This window comes from Apostichopus japonicus, chromosome 7 (assembly GCF_037975245.1).
Source record: "Apostichopus japonicus isolate 1M-3 chromosome 7, ASM3797524v1, whole genome shotgun sequence".
NCBI classification, from domain to species: domain Eukaryota; kingdom Metazoa; phylum Echinodermata; class Holothuroidea; order Aspidochirotida; family Stichopodidae; genus Apostichopus; species Apostichopus japonicus.
Window position 1 is genome coordinate 6,746,792 of NC_092567.1, and position 18,602 is coordinate 6,765,393.

At 39.5% G+C, this 18,602-nt stretch overlaps 3 protein-coding genes and 1 long non-coding RNA gene across 18 annotated transcripts in view; 1 reads left to right on the top strand and 3 right to left on the bottom strand.

The window, feature by feature from the left end:
* Positions 1-18,602, bottom strand: part of LOC139970082 (uncharacterized) — an 892,672-nt gene that overhangs the window by 442,829 nt on the left and 431,241 nt on the right. The gene's annotated exons all lie outside the window — the stretch shown is intronic.
* Positions 1-18,602, top strand: part of LOC139970055 (uncharacterized) — a 78,128-nt gene that overhangs the window by 22,070 nt on the left and 37,456 nt on the right. The gene's annotated exons all lie outside the window — the stretch shown is intronic.
* LOC139970084 (uncharacterized) lies at positions 1,216-8,605 on the bottom strand. The gene is made up of 5 exons (XM_071975742.1): positions 8,467-8,605; positions 6,578-6,683; positions 5,708-5,793; positions 4,216-4,317; positions 1,216-2,016 (listed from the first exon to the last, which is right to left on the bottom strand). Exons 1-5 carry the CDS (start codon positions 8,482-8,484, stop codon positions 1,924-1,926), a joined length of 405 nt encoding a protein of 134 aa, XP_071831843.1. The 5' UTR covers positions 8,485-8,605; the 3' UTR covers positions 1,216-1,923.
* LOC139970127 (uncharacterized) lies at positions 8,844-17,608 on the bottom strand. The gene is made up of 3 exons (XR_011794032.1): positions 16,611-17,608; positions 15,075-15,149; positions 8,844-10,402 (listed from the first exon to the last, which is right to left on the bottom strand). It is a non-coding gene; the product is annotated as an uncharacterized lncRNA (long non-coding RNA).

Here is an 18,602-nt window from a genome sequence, read left to right on the forward strand (position 1 = left end):
GTAGGGGAGGGGGAATGAGCTGAGTGAGTGGACCGTGTAGGGGACGGTGCCTTATTATTCTTAGTAAAACATTGTGGCACTAATATAGAGGATAACAGTGAAACATACGTAACAAGTATATTTATGAACCGTATAGTTTCACGTAAGACTGCTACACTGTTCATGCAGGTTAAATCTTTGGAGCTCTCTACCTTTATTTTTATTATAATCCCCTTCTGCTCCCATCCCGCCCCCCCCCCCCTCTGAAAACCACCAGAAACAGTAGTCGCATCAGAGATCGTGCATATACGTGATGAGCAGTTAAAGTAAACCTTATGTTATTTGACCGCCATTCCTACAATTCGTGCCTAGAATCTCAGAGTTTGCACACTACAGACTACAGGTAATTAAATCAGAAGAAATGATATGAACATTTATCGTAGGCCTACTTTCATTTAGAAAGTGTAAATCTCAAGGGGCAGCTACCCCTGCGCAGGCTACGGCCCTGCATACTAAACTACTGCATGTAAAGAACAATGCACTGACTCTGTTAGGAAAGAAAGAAAAAGTACTGTTTATAACCATCGCCCCCTCCATCTTCCTAACCACCTCCATCTCTCCAACCCCCACCATCTCCCTCAAACCCTCCATCCCCACCGCTCTCCCAAACCCCTTCCATCTCCTCAACCCCCTCTATCACCCCAACCCCTCCATATCTCTCAAACCCCTCCATCTCCCTCAAACCCCTTCATCCCCACCTCATCCATCTCAACAACCCCTTTCATCTCCCTAACACCCCTCCATCCCCCACCCTCTCCAACTCCCCAACCCCCTCGCTCAAATCCCTCCATCTCCCTCCATCCCCCACCCTCTCCAACTCCCCAAGCCCCTCCATCAAACCCCTCCATATCCCTCAAAGCCCTCCATCCCCACCCTCTCCAGCCCCTCCGTCCCCACCTCATCCATCTCCCCAACCCCTTCCAGCTCCCTCACACCCCTCCATCCCCCACCCTCTCCAACTCCCTAACCCCCTCCCTCAAACCCCTCCATCTCCCTCCATCCCCACCCTCTCCAACTCCCCAACCCCTCCATCTCCATCAAACCCCTCCATCTCCCTCAAACCCCTCAATCCCACCCTCTCCATCGCCCACCCTCTCCAACTCCCCAACCCCTCCATCTCCATCAAACCCCTCCATCTCCCTCAAACCCCTCAATCCCACCCTCTCCATCGCCCACCCTCTCCATCTCCCCTCTCTCTCTCCACTTCTCTAACAATTTATTATATTATACGTAAAGTATAATTATACAAGTATAAATTAACAACGGAAAACTTTCTGGGAATAATAAACAAGAAAAGAGGAATAAAGTTCAACAGTAAACACAATAATCAGCATCTCATGAATAATCATCAACCATATTCATAAACATGAGAGGGTTTTATTACATCATTAGTCTTAGCTAACCATCATTGGAATTCATTACATTCTAATTAATTAGGTGTAACATTACCTTTCAAGCTAATGTTCCGTCCACATAGAGGCGAACATGAATGATGAATGGTTGGGCCTACATCATGGACAGAAGCAAAGTATACAGTCTCTGGCCTTATACACCATATAAAGTTTGTTAATATATTTATCACTCAGCAGCTTGAGGAAGTATTGTTTATAGCACAACCGCCATTCTTTCTATTTATAACGAAGACCAACATTGCACTACAGCAGTATTGATAGAATAATAAATATAACCATATATAGTAATCAAGAAATATGAATGTAAAATGTGACCAGAATAGAGCATAGAACAGAATAAAGAGATGTATATAATATGATAATAATATATATCTAGGGTTAACGGAAATCAAGAGCTAAGATTCAATGCACAAGGCATCTCCTAAGTTTGTAAAAAGATGCCAGTCTGGTGTATGGCAAGCATCAGAGAGCTTCAGTTACAATAATATTCAAGGCACGTTTTACGAGAGTAATATTGTGGATTGGACAGCAACTGAACAGGTTCTGCTACCCCTCTCTCTCGACACTGAAAACAGGACATAAAGTAATGTAAAAACATGGCACAACAATATTGTTGACTGACCACAGCTTACTGTAAGTTTGTGGACAGCAATAGAATCCTTAGATAGACTTACGGCAACATCTCTTTATTTATGTATTAAACATGGTAGCAAATTTACAGGTATGGGTATCAGGTGACTGTCAAATTACTGGCTACCCTACACAATGAACTCACTATGAACTTACTATATGTATAACACAGTTCTATGTAACTGATTGATCTCAACAAGAGTATTTCATTTTAGAAATATGGATTTCAGCATTCATCAGTTTAGTCCTCAGTACCCAACAAACTGTCTATGTACCTGCATGGTAACTCGATATGCTGATAATAAGTTGGATTGATATGTTACAGCATGACAGATAATCTTGGGAGTAACCCACAGGTGGCAATGCACATATAACTTCAAAGACTTGATACTTCATAGTTTCTCAATTTCAAACACATCCCTGATCAGATCAAGGTACACACTACAAAAACTTATAGACCGGGAGCCCAGAGGGTTTGGTTAGCTGGGAAGGTAACCAATTGCCTTGTACATCACAACGTTCACAGTGCATTCCTGTATATGAAACCAGACGACTGGCAAACCGGGTGTGGTGGGTGTGGCTGGGAGAGCAATTTTAAAGTCACCTCAAAGCTAACCTAGATCAGCTTTCATGGTAACCACAACAAAGTAAGTACAATGTGTCAGGTATGGCCCCAAGAGCAACAAATGGCCATCGCCAGTAATTATTGGTGGTGGGGTACCCCTGCCAGTCATCAATAATTGACCCCTCACGGCTGACCTAGGTCAGCTCATGAGGTAACCACTTGAAACCTACTGGAAAATGATGGTTAGGACTTCAGATACAAGGGATGGGCATTGCCAGTAATTTTTATTGGTGGGATACCCCTGCCAGTAGACCCCCAAAATGCCCCTCCCCTCATTGACCTAGGTCAGTTCATGAAGTAATTAGTTGAAAACTACTGGAAAATGATTGACAGGACTCTATATGTAAGGGATGGGCATTTCCAGTAATTTATATTGGTGGGGTACCCCTGCCAGTAGACCCCCAAAATGCCCATCCCCTCATTGACCTAGGTCAGCTCATGAGGTAACCAATTGAAACTACTGGAAAAATGATTGGCAGGACTCTATATGTAAGGGCTGGGCATTTCCAGTAATTTATATTGGTGGGGTACCCCTGCCAGTAGACCCCCAAAATGCCCATCCCCTCATTGACCTAGGTCAGCTCATGAGGTAACCAATTGAAAACTACTGGAAAAATGATTGGCAGGACTCTATATGTAAGGGCTGGGCATTTCCAGTAATTTATATCAGTGGGGTACCCCTGCCAGTAGACCCCCAAAATGCCCATCCCCTCATTGACCTAGGTCAGCTCATGAGGTAACCAATTGAAAACTACTGGAAAAATGATTGGCAGGACTCAATATGTAAGGGCTGGGCATTTCCAGTAATTTATATCAGTGGGGTACCCCTGCCAGTAGACCCCCAAAATGCCCATCCCCTCATTGACCTAGGTCAGCTCATGAGGTAACCAATTGAAAACTACTGGAAAAATGATTGGCAGGACTCTATATCTAAGGGCTGGGCATTTCCAGTAATTTATATCAGTGGGGTACCCCTGCCAGTAGACCCCCAAAATGCCCATCCCCTCATTGACCTAGGTCAGCTCATGAGGTAACCAATTGAAAAATACTGGAAAAATGATTGGCAGGACTCTATATCTAAGGGCTGGGCATTTCCAGTAATTTATATCAGTGGGGTACCCCTGCCAGTAGACCCCCAAAATGCCCATGCCCTCTGGGCTCCCGCTCTATTAGCTTGCCTGGCATGTGGGCAATCTTTATTTTCTACAGAAGTTGAAGTTTTCTGATGAACTGTTAATTTAGGTAACTATCAGTAGCTGTCTCCACTTTAGAGAAATCTTCAATCCACCACTGCATACTACAATATAGTAGTTGTGTTCAGTCAAGTTTGTTAGCTCTACACAATTAAACAAGTGGAATCTTAAAAATGTCATTTGATGTTATTTATAGAGCTAATTAGGCAAGCTGTCTTCACCTACACATAGCCTGTAGATTTCATCAAAGGAACCCAACACAGCCCATTACCATTTCACAAACTGACTGTTGAGAAATTATCATGTGAAGACTCACATCCACAAAGGAAGTTATGTCAGGAGTGATGTGTTCCAGCTTGACTTTTTCTTTCACTTTCTTGGAGGAAATGTACAGAAGAAATGTTGAAAACTGTATCACCTGGAGGTTAAAGAGAAAATACACAATAATTCAACTTTCCATTCACTAGATTTATCAGGTGAAAATTCATCAGGTCTGTGATCATTTTTGTAACATACATCAACGTCTTCCCTGTGTCTTATTAATAAGTATATATGAGTAGTATAGGGTGTATCCCAGGGCAGCAAATATATTGTTTTTAGGAATATGTTTTGCATCTGATGTAAGCAATTACAACACTTGTAGTGGTGACTAATCAACTCCATGTTACCTTCCAAGAATTGTGTAGCCCCCCCCAATAAAAGACATCTTTTGACAATTGCTGGAAATTTTCTACCAGATTTGTGAGCTATCTTCCATAGTATTGAACAGAAAATAAATGTAGAAAGCACATGTGCTGGAGTTTCCTGGAATTATCTCTTAAATGGCCAGTATTATAACTGAAGTGCAAATAATGTACATCTTACGTAAGCAGAACACATTAAGAGAATCCTTCAACACTGTTGACCAATGGCTAAGAATTGAATTCTGAATTACTTTGGTTTTTACTCTGAGGACATGCATAGGGTCCAGAGGGTTCATGCATGTTTTGTATTACTGACTGACAACAACATATCCACACATTACAGTAAACCCAGTAAAGACTTCCATTTGTAATCCCTTAGTATATAGCTCATTGACAAATGACATAAAACCTAGATTATCTTCAGATTTAAATTTGGGTTTTAGATGTACTGAGAGGGGAAGGGTAGGAAAGGTAATGATGGAAACAGAGATTTTTATGGTTCCTGTTAGTCATTCTACATGGTTCTAACTTAGTGTGGGTATGGTTCTAACTTAGTGTGTGTATGGGTCTCACTTTGTGTGCGGTGACTCTATTTAATTGTTAGGGCACATGCACTTATGAATTAAATTGATTGTTTATGAGCCTGCCATACATTTTACTGGATATTATTTGCGGCAATTAGGCTGACAATCCAGATGAGTCTGGCTGCGCTGTTAAGACTGATTACTACCATTACCTGCCACCCAACACTATGACACACTGATAAATTAGAAGGGATCAAGTCATCTGAATATTTTGTTCCTTAATTTATGATGGCTACACAAAACAAAAAATGGACCCAGTATACTAAACACATACACCTCTTTGTGTACTTTTACACAATAGTAAGCAATACAATGTATGACATGTATTGCCTAATATATGGTGTATGTATGTTAGACTGAAGCCATTATCTTCTTCCCTAGGCCCTTAGGGAGTTTGCTGATCAAGCAAGATTCAAAACAATTACTGTTCCACCAGGATTAGGCAGTAACAAAATCACTTTCTACTTCAGAATCAAATCTAATTATAACTACAACCCAGCTTACCAGTCCTGCTATACACTAATTATACACTAATCATTACCATCAGCATATTGTAAGCCATTCTGTGCAAGATCCACATCATGTGACCCCCAAAGATCGTCTCAAGAAAGATTAATCCACATTTACCTAATGAGGAGATAAAGACAAAGACAATAAGAATCATATCTGAACTAGATGTTTTAATGCAAACGAGAAAAACTGAATTACACAATAACTTTAAGAACAGAAAAATAATACAAATGCATTAAAGATTTCAGATGACATAACATGCTGAATCCTAAAAGAACTTGTCATATTGTGTTGTACGATCTTCTGTGATAGAATCGTAAACTTGCTAGTCATAGTGCAATACTCAATACCTATCATCTCCTTGACAACTATTTAATATGATGGGATAGGTGGACCTTGCCATAAATTACATAATATCCACTCAACCTGGAGACGTGACAATAGAAAGCCTTTATTAGCATTATATGCTCACACAGGGAAGAAACTGTTACATTATGAAACAATGTGTGTCTAATAGACCATTAAAATTGGTCAGATTTGAAAGATTAGAGATGTCCTTGGCATCAGAATTTTATCCTCTTGAAAACTACAATTATGGTACAATTTGTAGAGATGATGCTACAATTAGGGAAGCACTGAAAAAAAGAGGTCTCACAGAATCCCTAAGACACAACTTTTAGCAGTGTTCTAACTAGATTGTTCATATTTTAGGTCTTGTTTTGCAGTGATTGGGGGTTGGGGGGGGGGTCCTGGATGATAGACTTTTCGGTGGGAAATTTTCCTTGAGGGATCATCTGATATGTCATGGAGTAAATATATCCAATAAAAAACTTGCATTCTCATGGAGGAGGGGGATGGGTGGGAGGGGTAAGAATCAGGTGGTGGACCATACAATCATTACCCTGCTGATGTACACTGTACACATTTCTTCCAAGAGCTGTTATCCGGAATTGAAACTGGTAAATACCTAAACAGGCTGATTTCAGGACTGAATAATTCCAGTTTACCTGATGATGAGAAAAAACAAAATGCATTTGGTCATCAGTTATAATGTTATTATTTATGTAAATTGACATCACCCGGTCTGCAAGTAGCTTCATTCTACCATGTAACATTGTCAAACACAGAACACAGCTACTATAAACATACAGTATGGTATGCTACTGTAGTTTCAAAATAAATTACTCAGTTATAATTATAATAACAATGTAAAGAAACTAATACAACTAGAATACAAATCTATAGACTGTACATGATGAGTTCAAGGTCTCATAATGCTTCCTAAAGTGTATATACAGCTCACTTGGAATATAAAGAAACATTCATTTGAAATTGAGACAAGCATTGAATCTTCAATACAAACTTTAAGCAATACCACTAGCAATCCAGTCTGGTTTATATTCAATTGAGAAACACAAGTAATAACAATGTAACCCTGAAAATAGATGGAGCCTGAAGAAAACATGATGACCGTTTCGGTCACATAATTTAGGAACCATTGGTTCACTGTACTGTCTAGAGGTTGATGAATTTGTAGGATTTCTGAAATGATGACATTGTACTATAATTGATTGAGTTAAAGTACATATTTTTTTCTATCTGCAGACTTTGACATATACTGTTATTTCATAACATGTTGTTCGGTGCAGTCCTGTTGTGAGAGGGTGAGGGTTGGGTGGAGGATACAGTTGTACGTCAGCTAAGTGCCCAGTGAAATATGTGATAAAGAATGATATACTTTTAACTTTGGATAAACAAAGACTTAAAAAAAGTGGATCTGGTGACACAACTGTGCATGGAACTGTGCCTGGCTCTCAATGTCACTGGTTTTGTGTACACCTTACTTGAATAATGCTTCTTTAGCCTCACAAGATGTGATTGTGAATCTTAGAACTGGTGTGCGACAGTTTATCAGAAGTTTGGAGAAAAATAGCAAAGAAGTAAAGGAGATACAAACCCAACCATAATCTTCAGCTGATATGATAGACATCTTTGAGATGAATACCAAAGGTGGAGGTGATTTGCATTTTACTGTCCAATTACATTTCAAATCATAATTCCAATATGTAAGCAAATGCTTAAAACAGTCATGTCTACTGTACTACAGTCAATAAATATCATAACAAACATAACACATTAAATTTCAAGATTTTATCCGTAGTTGTGTGACCTTTGTGTGACCTACCTAAATTAATCAAGGTGTTCTTGTTTGATGGAGTGTTCATTACAAATACTTCTAACACAAAGCTCAGCAATACAGACTTAGTTGACTTCTTTAATGTTTCTACAGCATTATGGAATATCTAAAATGGTATTTCAAGTTTTTTTTATTTTAATCTGAAGAAAATAAATACCTACACAGAAGACATATTTGTAGGTAACCCAAGCTACTTTCATATAAACCAACAAGTTGTCTTCCAGTTTTACAATTCTGGGAGTGTCAGGAGTTCTAGAAGACTTTATTCATATGAGTCTAGAAGGCAATTTTTATTTCAGTTTGGCAAATGGTAAAATGTACCAGAGGGTGTTGAGGTAGCTATTGTGTCATACTGTAGCAAGGTCATTACAAACATACCAAGTACTGGATTAATCCAGCAAGAATCCGATCGTTTTAATGTCCTTACTATGGCGTAATCCTGTCAGTTGTATTTTGAGAAGATGAGTTAAAACTTTATATACATTATTTTAGTGAGAGTGAATGGAGATAAAAGAGTATTCCTCGATCTGCGCAGCTATCCATAAAATCTACCACACATCTTTGAAACGTTATCAATACTGTTCAACACTTACCATTAATGTGATTACCATCACATGGAGGAAATATCAGATGATGAACCATTCATTGTCCTTGTCAACACAGTATGAACGTGACTTCCATCAAAAACTGGTAACTACAGGTGAAATAGGTGATCCCCTAACAGCTCGCTTCATAATTAACCTAATGAAGAGAAAAGAAAGTGATGTGAATGAGATTTAAGTCCTAATTATAGGAGACATTGAGAATGTCAGTCAGAAATAGTCTCTGGCTAACTACCATGTATACATGAACAATCACAGAGAAAAAAATACAGAGGAAGGAAAGTACAGTTCAGTTTCCAATAACCAGGTATTAAGTGTAAAAACAATTAGCCAGTTAAGCATCAAACTTGAACTGGGTTGTCCGTTGTTTAGTGGAAGTGGCACATAAAGGTGTGGTGCAGTGATATAAATGAGCTCCCAAAGGAGAGTCCAACCTCACACGAACCCAACCATGCATGGTTTGGGCTTGACTGAGAAATTTGTGAGATTTTGCACCTCTCTTTCGTATTGAGGACAGAATGTCTTTTGAATTTCCACTCATTAGGAGATACTGTAATTGTATCTAATTTAGTGTGTCAGCTTTGGTGGATGTGTTTTCATATTATTTTTCTTTATTTAATGGTACCAGGCCCTCGAGACTGCATTGGCTACATTGACCTAGTTACACCATTCTCGGGGGGAAGGGGGGTCTCTTTCTAGATTTTAGATCACCAAAGGTTTATAAAGTACCCTGTTCAGCTGGTCAATAGCCATACAATATGGTTAGTTCTTTCTACAAATTTGGCAGATGAAGACACTTATAACCTCAAAATTTTGAGTTAAAAGTTTTGAGAGATGAAAAAGTCAAAATTTTGACTTTTGAGGTGAAAATCTTGAGATCAAAATTCCAAATATTGAGAAAGCAAATTCCAAATTTTGAAATTTGGGGACACTTATATATTTTCTTAAGCTACCGTACTTAGTCGCCGAAGTAAGATCAGTCTTGAGACCAATTAGATTTCTTAAATCCAACTGCAGTGACTGGCTCAGCAATGTTTAAAAATTAAACAAGCATAAGTGACAATTCTTTATTCACAGCTGTACATTCTCAGATTAGTAGGAAGTATTTCCAATTGTGTTTATAGTGTTTATAGTGGCTGGACTTACAAGGGTAATGCAAAGCTCTCCAAATCTTCAGTACAGTGTTTTCACATACTGTAGTTTCTGGAATCTGCATTTTGAGCACATGAGGACATGTCAGTAATAGAAATACTTAATCTGATTTTACTCTGTGGAATATATAGCTGAGCCCTGGCCGGGTGCTGGGGGCTTCAGAAGAGCTCTGTAACATCTCTTCTACTTCATGTCCTCTTGTACTACTGTAAGTATAAAGCATGTAAATACATGTTAGAGAGAAAAATGTAATTTCTATGTATAAATCTAAACCCTGGTGGGAGTCCCTGGGGACTTTAGCTGAGGCATTTTCACTTTTCAGATATTTAATGTTCTCTGATAGTGATTTTGCAGACCAAGTGGAGCCTATGGAGGAGGGGGGGGGGGGGCCAAGTGCTCACGACCCTAATGCCAGTGCCTGTATATGTTTGAATATGTTTATGTTAAATGGTAGTTAGCTCTCAAATATGCAAGGAAGACATGTTATCACGACATGATATTGATAAAGAGTGGCAGGGAAATTTAAATTCCTTAACCATGCTTGCTAGCCATCAGTTTGGTGAATCAAGTCACAACAACCAGATTTACTTCATTCTTACCATTCCTATGGAACTCTGTGCATCAAGAAGTGTAGGATACTGGAAGAAGCTTGATAGGTTCATAGGTCCTGATCTCCTCTATCAAGTACAGTCTCTGTCTTCATAATTACTAGAGGGTTTCTTCCTACCGTTGAATTATTACATCATGGAGCCGTCAGACTGAGCCTCAGTGATTTCTAAATCAAAAGTGAAACACTAAACATGAAATCAAATTAGTTATTCAGATATTTTTAGACTTCAGAAACAAAAGTATACTCACTTACAAAGAAAACCCATGGTAGCAGTTCCACTTTGATCCAATCATTGATCATTTTATGTTAGTGATTAGTGTTTGGTTTCTGAAGCTTTTTGAAAGTTCTTAGGAACTTTTGCATTCAGATAGCAACATGACACTACAGCAGTCTTTGTGAGCAATCAACTTTACATGTTAGTTGTAAAAGACCCCTACACCTTTAGTAAGTAAATTATGTAAAGTGCATATAATTGATTTGTGATATTGAAGCTAAAGATACATCAATAGGAACTGAGCATTACCAGCACAAACCCTGGAAATTCTGGATATGTTCCAATAATGGGTTGTCTTGGACCAGCAAGGGAAGTCTAAAGCACTGCAGTATTATGGGTGACAAACTACAAAAATGTTTGTATATGATATGGGATATTGAATCTCAATCTCTGGAAAACCTTGCACTTCATTTGACCTTTACTCACTGGCAGGTTAGTACTTAAATCTACAATATACCAGGAGAGGAAACAACTCCAGAGTACTTTAAGAGTAGGTTTTTATGACTACATAGTTTGAATAAAGGCCGTTGCTATTCTTACGACTAGTCGTAACAATTATTTATAAACTATTCTTACGACATCGGCGAATTCATGCGAATTAAAAGTAAATAAAGCAACTGCGAATGTAGTAGGGGTAACCCTAACCCTCACTCTAACACTCAATCCAACCCTTACCCTAAACCTAACCCTAACCGGAAATTATTGTTTCTCCTGGTCGTAAAAAAAGTACTCCTAGTCGTAAAAATAGCAACTGTGCATGCGCAAAAGGGTATTATTGTTACAACTAGTCGTAAGAATATTTAGCCACTTTGTTGAATAAAACCTTTCAGATACAGTAGTTGGATGATCTCGCAAATGTAGAACACTTCCTCAATAAACTAATGTGATCAGTATTCTGAGGGAGGAAACCCTCTCCTTCAACTTGTAACCAACTAACAGGCTAGCGTCACCATATTTCAGCTAGTCCTACATTGTGCTGATCCTAGGACACGCTTTATGCTGGCATTGCGAACTTTTGAATGTTGTCATTAAAACCATTGGACTAGGCCATCGTTAGGCTGCACTTTTCTTATATGACTAAAGAAGACCTAAGCCATAACTTCAACGTTATGATGTCCCTGTCCTTGTAGGTACATAGCCTAACAATATGAAAGGAAAACACGACATACATTTCTTCTTTGACAATTGCAATATACTAAGTCTGTTTCTTTCAGTATCACCATCTGGAATATATTGCAATATCTTCATATTAGTAAGCCAGTACTGTAGCTTCAGGGAATCACGTTAAACAAACAGAGAAGTACAAGTTGTACAACCATACAACAGTTCTTCAAACGCTGCTTTACACTGTGTCGTTGGTTTGTTTAGATTTTGAAGATGAGACTTGTTCAAGTCGTTTCATTGGCCACGAGGGAAATACCCCTCTTTTTCAGATAAATGATCAATCTTCCAATTCAAATAATAGCAATCAGTGGCGTAGCTACGGGGGGCGTCGGGGCCAGTGGCGGCGGAACCGGGGGGCTTGGGGGGGCTCAGCCCCCCCAATAAAAAAGTTGAGGGGGCAAATGCATGATAAGCCCCCCCAATATTTACCAAGGCTCCAAAACGTGCATCTGCCCATTTTTCAATGCATACTTGTCGATCTGTCCGATGCACACGTACTGTATACTCTATAGGTGTAATAATTTTAGTAAATGCTGGGGGGACCCTCGGCCCGTCCCCTGGCTATAGACCACATTGTCACCCCAACCGCGTCTTCACGCCCCGTGAAAAGTGGAAGCATTGAGTGTGAGTACCGGTAAGCGTAACACAACTTCGTCTTAGGCCAATGACTTGCCTCATTTCAGCCAGTTCTCCAACATCCCCTTACTTAGTGGCGGAGCGTCCATATATACAGTCAGGGGCGGATGCCCCCCCCCCTCCCCTGACGGACTCAAATGGACTGCTGGCGCCCTTTTCAGCTTTTCACTCCTTTTTACTTATTCGCGATTTTTGACTATTTTATTGCGCTCTCATATAGGCCTACCTATTGACATTTGTCATATTCTGTTGGTGTAATTTTCCGACAAAATGGCGACGACACCTATTTATTCTCCGTTTATCTGCAAATTAGCAAGGCCCGGAAAGGGTCATTTCCTGCAATCTAGGGAGTATCTTTACTCAAAAATTTTCTGTACGCTCCACGCCAACCTTTGGTGGCGCTCCGCTTAGATAGTGTCGAAAGCGCCCCTACAGACCATTCTTGCCCTCCCTGACCAATACTCTAGCTCCGCCACTGCCCTTACTACACTCAAAAACATCTTTGCGAGTACACTACGAGTAATAGCTACTCTCTTAAAAAAAACATCGAATATACATATTACAATGTTTTTACAGACTTTTACGTGCAATCTGAGAAATTGCAGGCTTGAGACCCATATTTTAGGGCTAGGTATTCGCAGCATATAACACTCGGAAAGTGCCGTTTCCGGCCATCTGGGGGTTTGAAAGAACCCAAAATTTTCTTGTACGCTCCGCGCCAACCGATGGTGGCGCTCCGCTTAGATAGTCTCCACACATTAGCCCCCCCAATAATTTTTCCGTTCCGCCGCGCCTGGTCGGGGCGACAGCCCCCCATGAAAGCTCGTCGCCCCCCAGTCGCACCCCCCACTGGGATTTTGGGTGTCGAAAAAAAATTACATATGCGAAAAAAAATATATCATTGGTCTGAATGGTCTCGAATCTCCATGATGACCACTCATGAACGACCCTTCGACCGCGGACCGGCAGTAGGCTATAGTTGCTGAAAACCTGACGTGACATAGCTCATAGGCCGAGAAGTCTACAGTAGTTGCACTGTACTGAAAACGCATGTTAACGACCGTCGAATAATATAATTCTTGCTCTACAAGACTACAGAACACATAATGTTTACTACTGAATCTGTGTGTTCGACTGTTCGGGCAAACTTTGCCTTTGTCACTCTTTTTTTTAAATATCCATAATCCCTACAGGGTAACATGCAAATAAATACTAATACAAACAGCCTATCATTATCTTGTAACCAGTGCGTATTAACTGATCAAACAAGCTAGTGAGCAATACTATACCCTTATAGAAAGGTGGTCTCCAGGTACTTGAATGCCAAAGAAGATGTTAATAGGTAAAAAATGCTGACATCATACACATGTTTCTCACATCATTGCTCGCGTCATTGCCTCAATACCCTGTTACATTTTCAATCTGGTTTTCACTTCTGGGACGTACCCTGATGCTCATAAAACCACTAACAACCAAATTTTCAAGAAAGGAGGCAACACTATCATTGAGAACTACCCCCCCCCCCCGACGGACTCGAATGGACTGCTGGCGCCCTTTTCAGCTTTTTAAGCATGTTTTACTTCGCGATTATTGACTTTTTTATTTCACTCTCATCTACCTATTGACATTTGTCACATTTTGTTGGTGTAGTTTACTGACAAAATGCTCTAACGTACGGCGGTATTTAATTTATCGGCACTTAATTCTGTTGTACGAAACTCTTTCCAAGAACTGTACGGGGTTTTCGATCTATTTTTTTCGAAAACATGAGCACTTACAAAGATACCACGGGGATTGTGATGAAGCGCATGTACTTTCAACACCCATATAAACTTCCACTTGTCACAAATGTCGATGACACATATTTATTCTTCGTTTACCTCCAATTAGCAAGGCCCGGAAAGAGTCATTTCCGGCAATCTAGGGAAAATCTTTACTCAAAAAAAATCTGTACGCTCCGCGCCAACCTGTGGTGGCGCTCCGCTTAGATAGTGTCGAAAGCCCCCCTATAGGCCATTCTCGCCCCCCCCCGACCAATACCCCTAGCTCCGCCACTGCCGGCCAATCAGTCTATCACCAAAATAATATTTTAGACGCAATCTAGTTCGGTCATTTCAGTATGTTACTTGGCTGAAAGCCCAGTCAATCTTTCTTTATTTTCCACACGCAATTTTCAGATTTGTCGAAAACTGTCAATGCCGGTGTCAAACTCACAAAAGATTTGTCATGATATTTCAAAGTAACTTACCAGATTGTTTTTTTTTTCTATTTCACTAAACTCTTTGATGACCATATCATAACATGGGATCTCAAAATAAAGGATGTTGAGAAAACTTTAGAGCACCTAAGAAGGCCTGGGAAGTGTCATTTCCAACGATCTGGGAGGCCCTTTTAGCTAAAAATTTACGGTACGCTGCGCGCCAACTCATGGTGGCGCTCCGCTTAGATAGTAACAAAAAAATGGTCAAGCCCCCCAGAAAATGTTCAAGCCCCCCAGCGCCCCCCCCCCCACTGAAAAAAATCCTGGCTACGCCACTGATAGCAATTTACAACAAAATGGCAAATTCCTTGTATCTAGGAGTGAGGTCTTCAACATTATGCTGCGAAATGTCAATTCATCATTTTGCACCTCGATAATTTTCTGGTAATTTTGCGTTCATAGAATCTTCTATAGCCGCTTGAAGTGTATACGTGTTATGGGTCGTAGCGTATAAGTCTTATGGAAAAGACAAAACAATACTTAGTTATTACACTGCAACTCACCAAATTACAATTTGGACGGCATCTTGACTATTCACAACAGATCTTCCGAAGTCCAAATATAAAAGGGGTCCGGCACTGAATATATAATAAAAACGCAATATGCAAATAATGAAAATATTTTGATGGTCTTGACCATTCCAATAAAGCAAAGATAAGGGGCTAGTGTAAGTTCCAAAGAAAAACGCGTACTATCGCCTAGCGAAATCTATCGTGATAGTATTTCGTCACTACAAGTGTCACCAAGACAGCATGAAAATTAGACATGTTTGGCACTTTTCAGGATATTGTTTACTACGAGCTCAAAAAGAAGTCAATATTTTATCATTTCTAAAGACTTTTGAAATGACGAGATGAAAGTATTTTGGTATTTCAACATTAATCAGAAAATTTCTAAATTATACACTTGGATAGAAGTCGGGGAGGGGTGGGAGGGGGGCAATGTTACATTCAGCTGAGAAGAAGGCCACTGCTACGAGTGTACACCCCTCCCCCCCCCTTACGACTTTACAAAAACATTGTTCATAGGTAAAACTGCATGGTGTATGGAGCCAATTTAAGACCTAATTGGTGGTCTAATTATGCCTCGGGGTGCACCAGTTAACATCAATTTTCAAAAAGAATTCAGGAGACGGGGCTACTGAGATTTGCCTTCAACAAGCCAACGACCACACCTCCGCCATTTTTAAATTCTCTAGCCTTTCCATAATAGTGTAGGACCTACCTAAGTCAGTTGGGATTTGCTCTCCTCCCCCCCCCTTGAAATCCTATATTAAAATGGGGGTTGAGAAGGGGTCCCATTCTCCTAGTCCTGCAAACCGATTTCAAGTAGTAGATAACCAATGCATCTGCCATTAAAATCAGTTACATGGCTACATGAAGGTAACATGCAATAATGTGTACCTCTTTGTCAGGCATTATTGTATATAGGAATAATATACTGGTTTGGCAACATGTCCACCCAACGGCTATTTACAGAATAACTGGACGCGAGCAAGACTGCATTTTCTGATTTTTTTTTTATGCAATTATACAATAGTGATTTTAACATCGGTCAGTTCAGTTCTTAACTCCTTGCATACCATGTCCCCCCCCCCCCCCATATCATTGACCCCTGGAGGAAAATATTTACACATTGTAATTACTTAAAATCTGTTCATTTTTGTCAATAGGGACCCTAGTATTGACAGATAGGTATTGAAATGAGGTTTTAATTTTTTTAATTTTTTTTTTATAATTAAGCTAATTAGATATGTAAATATGCAAATGAGGTTATGATACAAACAATGTACTTTTTTTGCCCATTTGAAATTATTTTGATGAAATTTGCTGGACTTTTGATAGTTTGATGAGTTCAAGACATGTTATTTCATAAGTAAAATATAATTTGATGTTTGAATGTGAGGAATATGACTGATTTTCCCCCCTCCAAACAAACAAATGTATTCTTGTACAATGGTAGCCACGCGTAACGGTAAGTCTATATATATACCAATTGCGCTACATACACAATACATAGTGTGCAACTATGCGGCTTACCGTATCAGAATTTCATCGTCAGAATCTTCTTCTCCAACGGCTGGATGGTCAAATTGCCCATAAAAAGAAGGTCCAACGCCTCTTAGAAGTATTTAGCCATGATAATATGTGCTAAATAGTTACCGTTTCAATTACGTGAGTGATTGCATTGACCCTAACGACGCGACGCATATCAACTGTGGCTGACTGAAATTCTATACCGTAGAAATGCTCGAGTTGAATTGCTATGGATTTCTCACAAAGTGGAGGCGCTATTGCTAAATGTTTTCTATGTAGCCCAGCGTTTCAGTGTGGCGCTTCTGGAGAGCTAAAAATCTACTCTGTAGGGTGAGGCATTCTGGAGAAATACTTCCGGAATATGTTCCGTGTTTTGGCCCTAATTTAGACCGAAAAAATGTATTTTTTGACATATTTTCTCCAAATATAGAGCCATCCCTCTACATATGCCTGTGAGGCTCCTGATTTGATTCCTTGTATGTCTTAGCTAGTTGTATGAGATAGGGGCAGTTGACTTGAAAGTTTTCACTGTTCTCAATAATTTTTTGAAAAAAAAGGTCAAAACGACCGGTTTTTTTAATGTAAACAAATCTTTGAAGACAAAAAAAAAAAAAAAGACCATGTGACCCCCTCGGAAAAATTTTGTTTATTGATGCAGGCTGTCTTATGTGCAAAATAAAGCTATGGGAAGCTCTCTAGTGTATTCCTATCTCGAATAATGATTCTCTAAAAACAAGGTTTTTCAATGGTCCACATTTGGACCATCAGAATTTTTTAGCACAACCTTAATTTAAGTTTAGACAAAAATTATAGTCTAACTACGCCCCAGAATTGTTTCAGTCGGAGGACTCCCACAACCCCGTACATGGAATTGCATTCAACGACTACTCCACAGCAACAACATCAAAACTTTCGGATCCACATATAGTCTGACCATAAATGTTCGTTCCCCTTCCTAAATTGATCGGGAGAATTTTGGAATGTGAACCCACGTTACTGGGTTCTAAACCATACAGGAGAGTCGATCCATTTTCAGGATTGGAGAGGCAAACTTACCGCTCATGCACTTAATCAGAAATATACACAAATTAGCCACAAGATGTACCTCCTCCTTTATGTTCTACACCCTTCCCCATATCTATGTAGACATGTGACAAATCACTTGATTGGCGTAGGAAGGGAGCAAAAAATGAATTGGTTGGGGAGGGGGTCGGGGGGCATCCCAATTAAGTAAACAATACACATTTTGTCATTATTGTGACCCACATGGAACACTGAAAAATTTCAAAATTTCCATATCAAAATTTTAATTATTTTATCCCGAAAGTTTTGAATATTTCTGGGAATTTCAACCCTTTTTCAAAATTGAAACCCTTTTCTTGAAAATCAAATTTGTCTTAAAATCGCAATCTGTAATATAACCGAAATTCTCAACATTAAACTACTTTTTCTAAAATTTAGAACCTCTTCGATTGATTTCGACCTCTTTAATTCCCTTCGTGTAAAATGTCGATTTCTTTTTGTTTTAAATTTAAACTATTGAAATGTTGACTTCTCAACTAAAAATATTAGCGTTTTATCTCAAACTTGTACGTTTCTCTCGAAATTGCCATTGCATTTCTCGAAATTAAGATTTCTTTCTTATGCAAATTTCAACTATTTTTTCTCAAAAAATAAACTTTTCTTGATGAGGATGGTAATAAGTAAAACGGGAGAAAAAGGGGGGGGGGGGCTACATGAATTGACTATTACAATTATTGGTTAAATGTCGACATAGTATTTTGATTTGAGCAATTACGAGGTACGTGAAAGACAAAACATTGTTTGATTGCCTTAAACTCTCTTTGCTGGTGCAAAGATTTAGCTAAATAATCCAGCATTGACATGGAATGGAATTAATTACAAAGGTGGTTGGGTGGGGAGGGATGAAAAAAGTCGTGTAGTTACAGGTGCGTATCCAGGGGGGGCGTTGGGGGCGCGCGCCCCCCGGGTAAG

What these genes read in the sequence shown, in the direction of transcription:
- LOC139970084 (XM_071975742.1), bottom strand. An exon ending in GTACAGTGTACATCAGCAGG is followed by an intron (nt 5,794 to 6,577) that starts GTAATGATTGTA and finishes TCTCCTCATTAG; the next exon opens with GTAAATGTGGATTAATCTTT. An exon ending in TGGCTTACAATATGCTGATG is followed by an intron (nt 4,318 to 5,707) that starts GTAATGATTAGT and finishes TTTAACCTCCAG; the next exon opens with GTGATACAGTTTTCAACATT.